Raw genomic sequence first — 8,690 nt, forward strand, 5'->3', positions numbered from 1 at the left:
TAATCAAACACCTTGTAAACATCATTGAAATCATTCATCAAACACATGGTGTGCTTATTAAACATTTGGCTCCTTTAACATTCCAATGACATAAAAATCATTTTCTTTCCTTTCCAATCAATACATAGATACATAAACACAATACATTGAATCATTTAAAAGGAGCTAATCATTTAAAAATCATTCATTCATATACATAGATTCATGTGAGCATTCAAGGAAAGAACTTCCACTTACAACCAAATAGAGATATACTAGACTTGGCACTTGGTGATGATTCTATAAGATAAAACCATAATAGAATCCATTAATATCACTTTCTTAAGCTTTCAATCCCCCATAAGTCGAAAACTTACCAATAAAAACTTACAACTCAAGGAATTTAAGAACAAGACTAAGTAATAGCTTACATTGATTCTTTTCTTATCTTAGATGAAGTTACCAACTTGGGTTGAAGAAATAAATCAAGAGATGATAGGAGGAGGAGAAGAAAAATGGAAGAACTATAGCTTTTAACCGATGGAGAGAAATAAGGATGAGAAGAAATGATACAAAACCATTCTCCAATCTAAGTTATGCCATCCAAACCTCAAAAAACGCTTTTGGATCTGATTCTGGGCGCTGGGGCCCGAGTTCGGGCAAACCCGCGCGCCCCGTTATGCCCAAACACCAAAAACTTCAGTACAAGGAGCGCTATGCATTCTGCCAAAAACTCATTTTTAACGTCTGAATTTGCAAAAGTTGTCAACATTAAAGTCGTAGCCCTATGTCTTTTCTTACATATCTAATTGGCCTCATGTCATTTGAATGTCTGAGTAAAGAGTTATACTCATTATACCAAAATGTCTCATTGCAAGAACGACGATACACACCACACACTTCGAGACGCTTTTGGCTTGTCTTCCACATAGATTTGGACAAAAACCAAAGCATAAAAGTTGTAGGCTTATATCTTAGATTTCTAATGGTAGTGGCCTCACATCATTTGGATCAAAATCCAAATCATTATGCTAAAACCCGTAACTGTTGCCATACTTCCATCTCATTTCTGCACATCAAAATTCCAATTCCATTTATCCTTACTCCGCTTCATTTTCTCCCATCTAAATTATCATATATACATCAACAATTCAATATTCAACTTACACGACCAAACAACCAAGTGAACATGAAATCAGGAATTTAGCCAACATGATCACAAAACACCACAACTTTTCTTGTAAATCACGCTCTCCATAATATACTCAATAATCCAAGTATACAACATATCAACATCATAAAAGGATAAAGACCATGACTAAATTAATAAAAAACATCATAATCACCTTAACTCAATATAAATGAAATTAGGGAAATTGGGGTATTACAATTCTCCCCTTCTTAAAAAAATTTAGTCCTCGAAATTACAATTACCTAGCAAATAACTCAGGATATTGTTGCTTCATCTCTTCCTCTGGTTCCCAAGTCGCTTTTTCAACCACTTGATTTCTCCATAATACTTTAACAATGCATATCTCTTTTTTCCTCAACACCTTAACCTTTCGATCCAAAATCTGAACCGGCAACTCGTGATAAGCCAGACTAGGCATCAAGTCTAACTGTTCGTGATGAAGAACATGCTCCGGACTTGCTAAATACTTTCGAAGCATAGAAACATGAAATACATTATGGACTCGATCCAAATCTGGTGGTAGGGCTAATCGATAAGCTCGTTCACCAACTCTATCCATAATCTCAAATGGTCCAATATAACGAGGACTCAACTTACCTTTCTTACCAAATCTCATTACTCCCTTTAGATGAGCTATTTTCACAAACATATGATCCCCGACTTCAAATTCTAACAGCCTTCTACGAACATATGCGTAACTTTTCTACCTCGATTGAGATGTTTTCATTCTTTCTTGGATTAAACCTACATCTGCTGTCTGTTAGACCAACTTTGTTCCCAACATCTTTCTTTCACCGACTTCATCCCAAATAATGGCGATCTACACTTTATCTCATACAAAGCTTCATACGGTGCAATTCCAATCGTCGATTGGTAACTGTTATTGTATGTGAATTCTACCATGAAGCAACTTAGAATCCCAGTTACAAGGAAAATCAATGGTACAAGATCTTAGCATATCCTCAAGAATTTGAATAACACGTTTTGATTGTCCATCGCTCTGTGGATGATAAGTCGTACTAAAAGCCAACTTGATACCCAATGCCCTATGCAAGCTCTTCCAAAATTCAGAAGTAAACCTGGGATCACGATCTGAAACAATGGACACTGGTATCCCATGAAGTCTCACTATCTCCTCAACATAAACCTCAGCATATTAGTTCATTGAATACGTCGTTGACTTAGTTAAAAGGTCAACAATAACCCAAATAGAATTATAACCCTTCTGAGCCCTTGGGAGTCCCATAACAAAGTCCATGGTAATGTGCTATCATTTCCACTTAGGTATAGGTAGTGATTGCAACAATCATGTAGGTCGTTGGTGCTCAATCTTAACATGCTGACATGTTAGGCATTCAGAAATAAATAATGCAATATCCTTTTTCATACCTGGCCACCAGAAAAAGCCGACAAAGATTTTGATACATCTTCGTATTACCTGTATAAACTGAATATGGTGCGGTATGAGCCTCTGTCAGAATATCTCGTCGAATATTATCACCAACAGGAACACATATTTGATTTCTGAAAGTAATAATTCCTTCACCACTAATCCCAAACTCAGAATTCCCTTTCGCTTCGGGCTTCCTTCTCATATTCAATAGTATATCATCCAAAATTTGTTCATTCTTAATCATATCTGTCAAAGTAGCTCAAATAACCAATGTTGAGAGACGAGCTATCGTACCTTGTGAAACAAAGCAAATTCATTCTTTTGCAAGTCCATCAATAAATGTTTTTGAATCATCGAATTCAACATAGAATTAGACTTGCGACTCAAAGCATCTGCGACTACATTCGCCTTCCCGGGATGATAGCTAATAACACAATCATAATCTTTGAAAAGTTCTAACCATCTTCTTTGCCTCATATTCAATTCTTTCTGTGTAAACAAATACTTGATGCTCTTGTGATCTGTGAATATTTCATACTTCTTCCCATATAAATAGTGTTGCCAGATTTTCAAAAAAAACACTACTGATGCTAGCTCAAGATCATGCGTGGGATAGTTTTTCTCATAATCTTTCAATTGCCTAGAAGCATAGGCAATCACTTTCCCACGTTCCATCAACACTGCTCCAAGACCCTGCTTTGAAGCATCTGTATATACAACAAAGTCCACTCTTCCCTCACGAAGTGATAATACTGGGGCTGAAGTCAACTTAACTTTCAATGCCTGAAATGATTGTAGACAATCATTGGTCCATTCATACTTCACATCTGTTCTTGTCAAAGCAGTAAGTGGCAAGGTTATTTTTGATAAATTCTCAATAAATATCTATAATACCCTGCTAGATCAAGGAAACTACGCACCTCAGATAGTGTCTTTGGAATAGGTGTGGGGACTCGAACCTAATTCATCTTCTTAATCATTATTAGGATCATTTAATTAATCTGGGTCTACATTTTTTTTAAATACATAAATGCGGAACATAATGAAATCCATCTGATATACAAATCGACAATAAAGTACAAGTCTTGTACAACATATGTTTATTTCAAACTAAAGTTCAGCCACTACATCAAGTACTGAAAATCAATCTATTCTAAGTCCGGATCTCCACGCTAATCTTGAATCTCTCATCCTTTTCGTGACCCTGATCCTGTCCCACCTGTTGTCATGCACACATACAAACACAACAACAGCCGGATAAGTCCGGTGAGAATATAATCACAGTATAAACAATGTATACATGCCATCATATAAACAGATATAAAGGCATGAAACAGATATCAATAACATATATCAAATCTGAAAGACATGAATCGATATAAAACTGTAAATAACTCTGGACTCGTCATCTCAGACTCGACTCATCTCTAATCTAGGGATCCCGGTTCCTGGACATTGGCACATATATCGAATCTCAGCGATATGAATGAATCAACTCCTAAGCAACATCGATATAAATCACACATCCAGTGTCTTGGCGACTCAGCCGAAGACTTGGCACATCAGCCGAAGACTAGGCACATCAGCCGAAAACTAGGCACATGCTTTACTATAAATCAATAGACTAAGCATATCAATCTCATGAATTGCAGATATCAATGCAATAAAGTAAAGTATGTGGTTTTTGGAAAACTCAGGTCAAATCAAACTCGAGTCGTATCATCCTGGTTCGACATTGATTTATACCTTTCTTTCTCGGTCTGACGAAGTCGAAGTCTCGAATTCAAATCGGTCAATACTCAATCTGGCAATGACAATATCGAGGCGTATAATATCAATACACCACTCAAATCAATACTGGATATAATCAGAACTAATTCAAATTCTGTTTCAATGGCATAACGGCACAATCTCAATATACCCAGCAATACATATATCAACAAATACAAATCTCAACTCATAATCGATAACAAACTCAATCTGATATCAAATCTGTATAATCTCAATCAAATCAATTCTGAAAATCATAACAATTTTATACGGTATCTGTTCTTCAATCCATTTTCGATTATACAATGTCTAATATCTCAAGAACACCATATATAGATCAAATCATGATTCCTTCAATACCATGTTTTCAAACCATATCAGAACATAATAAAACTTACGTTCGTTTGAAGCTCTTGTCGATAGGAGTACTGTGCTGCACTCGGATTAAAAATCGGATAGACGGATCTTTCGTAAATCACAAACTATGATTCGAGGCCTTGAAGCTTTTCCTGAAGCTTTCTCTCGTTTCCTTGCCGGTCCATTTGAAGGAATGTAACTATATATATATATATATATATATATATATATATCAATGCATGGCTAGGGGCAAGTGGTTTCATCCGTGTGCTGCACGTCTCGCGCATATGCGCGACTCTCCTCGCCGCATATGCGCGAGACATTCTGTCTCGGCGCGTGTCTTCTCGGCAGCTCACGCATATGCGCGCCCTCTCCCGGCGCATATGCGCGAGGTTCTCTGCCAATCTCGCGCATATGCGTGGGTCCTGTCGCGCATATGCGCGAGGTTCTCTGCCTACCTCGCGCATATTCGCCCGGCTGGGTCGCGCATATGCGCGAGGCTCATTCCTCGCACATATTACAATTCTTCTTTTCGGCTTTTCCGGTCCAATCCATTTCGTTTATAATCACATCAATTTATCAACAAATCATTTCAGATTACCATAACAAAATTCTCAGACATTACATTTCTCCCCCCTAAGATTCGATTTCGTCCCCGAAATCACAGGCAATCAAATCAGATATCAAATCAGATACAATAAGGAATGGAGAATAGAAGCTAAATAAGAAACTCACATCAGTGAAATAACTCTGAGAATTTCTATCTCATATCTGATTCAGTCTCCTAGGTAGCTTCTTCAATGCCATGACGACTCCAATGAACTTTCACAAGCGGAATAGTCTTCGTTCTAAGCTGCTTTTCTTTACGATCGAGAATTTGAATCGGCTTTTCGAAGTACTCAGTGTTTCATCCAGTTCGGCCTCGTCTAGTTGAATAATCTGAGATGCATCAGGAAGGTACTTCCGCAATAACGATACATGAAAGACATCATGTATTCCAGATAGCGAAGGCGGTAAGGCGAGTCGATAGGCACGATTTCCTATCTTCTCGAGAATCTCATAAGGACCGATATATCGTGGAGACAACTTCCCTTTCTTGCCAAATCTGACAACACCTCTGAAAGGAGAAATCTTCAAAAATACTTTGTCTCCTGCCTCAAATACCAACGGTCTACGTTGAACATTGGCATATTTGGCATGTCTGTCTTGCGCTATCTTTATTCTCTTCTGAATCAGCTTCACTTTCTCAGTCATATCTCTAATCATGTTAGGCCCAATCTCTGGTACCTAAGAGATATCATCCCAATACAAAGGGGATCTGCACTTCTTGCCGTACAACGCTTCAAATGATGCCATCTCAATACTCGTCTGGTAACTGTTGTTGTACGAAAACTCACAAAGTGGCAAAGATTCTTGCCAACTAGTGCCAAAATCTAGCACTACAGCTCTCAACATATCTTCCAATGTCTGGCTAGTCCGCTTTGACTGTCCGTCGGTCTGTGGATGATATGCGGTACTCAGGTACTCAGATGTAACTTCGTACCTAGAGCTTGCTGCAAACTGTGCCAAAAGTGCGAAGTAAACCGAGGATCACGGTCTGAAACAATCGAATTCGGCACTCCATGCAATCTGACCACCTCTCTGACATAAATCTCTGCCATCTGGTCATGCTTGTACGTCATCTTATATGGAATAAAGCATGCTGATTTGGTCAATCTTTCAATCACGATCCAAATCGCATCACAACTTCGGGAGGATCGCGGTAACTTTGTCACGAAGTCCATGGAAATGTGATCTCATTTCCATTCAGAAATGGACAAACTCTGTAATAGACCTCCTGGTTTCTTTCTTTTCGCTTTTACCTGTTGGCAATTCAGACACTTGGATACGAATTCAGCAATATCAGCTTTCATCTATTTCCACCAAAACTATCTTTTCAAATCATTATACATCTTTCTGCCACCATGATGAATACTGAATCGACTGCCATGCGCTTCTGACAATATCTGTCGTTTCAAATCTGAAACATCTGGCACAACAAGACGATAATTCACATACAGTACCTGATCACGTACCTAATATTCTGATCGATCCCCTGCTCTGACCATCGAAATCGAATTCTAAACATTCTGATCAACGTTTTGAGCCGCTTTAATTCTCAAAATCAGCTCTGGTTCGACTTGAATAGCATAGAGTCTCAACGGTCTACAATATGTTTCAAATGCTAATCCAGACAAACATCAATATTCAATCAAATTCGAAACACCAATCGTCGATAAGGATAAAGAACATACCTTTCGACTCGGTGCATCGGCTGCTGCATTAGACTTTCCCGGATAGTATTTGATTTCACAATCAAAATCTTTCAATAAATCAAGTCATCTTCGTTGTCTCATACTCAATTCAGACTGTTAAAACAGATATTTCAGACTCTTGTGAACAGAATAAATCTCAAACTTCTCACCGTATAGATAATGTCGCCAAATATTCAATGCAAATACGATGGCTGCCAATTCAAAATCATGAATTGGGTAGCGAGACTCATGTGGCTTCAATTGTCTCGAGGCATAAGCAATGACATGTTCTCGCTACATCAAAACACAACCCAATCCTCTGTGAGAAGCATCACAATAAACAACAAAATCACCAGTACCTGATGGAATCGTCAATACAGGAGCACTGGTCAATCTCTTATTCAATTCAAGAAAACTGGTTTCACAGTCTTCTGGCCAAACAAATGGAGCATTCTTCTGAGTTAGCTGCGTAATAGGCTTAGCAATACTCAAAAAATCTTTAATGAATCGATGGTAATAGCCTGCTAAACCCATAAAACTGCGTATCTCTGGCACAGATGTCGGTTTAGGCCAGCTGATCACGGCCTCAACCTTGCTAGGATCAACAGAAATACCTTTTCCAGATATAATATGCCCCAGAAATATCACCTGCCTCAGCCAAAATTCACATTTGGACAGTTTTGCATATAATTTCTCTTTTCTCAGAATTCTCAATACAATTCTCAGATGCTCAGCGTGATCAATCATATTCTTCGAATAAATCAAAATATCATCAATGAAAATAATCACAAACTCATCAAGGTACTTCTGAAACACACGGTTCAGAAGACCCATAAATACAGTTGGAGCATTAGTCAACCCAAACGGCATGACAATAAACTCATAATGGCCATACCGGGTTCTGAAAGCTGTCTTCGAGATATCAGAATCTCTGACTCTCAGCTGATGATATCCAGATCTCAGATCGATCTTGGAATAAACAGAAGAACCCTGCAATTGATCAAATAAATCATCAATATGAGGCAAAGGGTATTTGTTCTTTACCATAGTCTTGTTCAGTTGCCGATAATCAATACAAAGTCTCATTGAACCGTCATTCTTTCTCACAAACAGTACTGGAGCACCCTTAGAAGAAACACTCGGTCTGATGTAACCCTTGGCCAGTAAATCTTCCAACTGCTCTTTCAATTCCTTCAACTCAATCGGTGCGATTCTGTACAGAGCTCTAGAAATCGGAACTGTACCTGGTACAAATTCAATGCTGAAATCTATCTCTCGAATCGGAGGCTAACCCGGAATCTCATCTGAGAATACATCAACAAACTCACAGACCACTAGCAAATCAGCCAATGATGGGCTCGATTTCAGTAAGTCAACTGAATACACAAGGAATCCTTCTTCTCCTTTCTGTAATAATCGAGTCATAGATAATGCAGATATCAAAGGAATTCTTGAACTAGAACCCTTACCGTAAAATTTCCTTTCATCAGCCATCTCAGGTGTGAATCTCACAATCTTATGGAAACAATCAACAGTAGCTCTGTACTTGGTCAGCATATCGATACCAATAATGCAATCAAAATCAGACAACCCAAGTACAATACAGTCTAACTCAATCTCATGACCGTCATACTGTAGTACACAATGTTTCACAGAATTCACTGAAATCAAACATGTCCCCAAAGGAGAAGAGACAGATACTACC

The 8,690-nt window shown here is 38.3% G+C and overlaps 1 protein-coding gene across 1 annotated transcript; it reads right to left on the minus strand.

Annotated features, from left to right (window-relative positions):
- Window positions 1-1,042: 1,042 nt before the first annotated feature.
- Window positions 1,043-1,787, minus strand: LOC142541963 (uncharacterized). The gene is made up of 2 exons (XM_075648408.1): window positions 1,414-1,787; window positions 1,043-1,103 (listed from the first exon to the last, which is right to left on the minus strand). Exons 1-2 carry the CDS (start codon window positions 1,785-1,787, stop codon window positions 1,043-1,045), a joined length of 435 nt encoding a protein of 144 aa, XP_075504523.1.
- Between the last annotated feature and the right edge of the window lie 6,903 nt (window positions 1,788-8,690).

This window comes from Primulina tabacum, chromosome 4, assembly GCF_025594145.1.
Source record: "Primulina tabacum isolate GXHZ01 chromosome 4, ASM2559414v2, whole genome shotgun sequence".
In the NCBI taxonomy this organism is placed as follows: domain Eukaryota; kingdom Viridiplantae; phylum Streptophyta; class Magnoliopsida; order Lamiales; family Gesneriaceae; genus Primulina; species Primulina tabacum.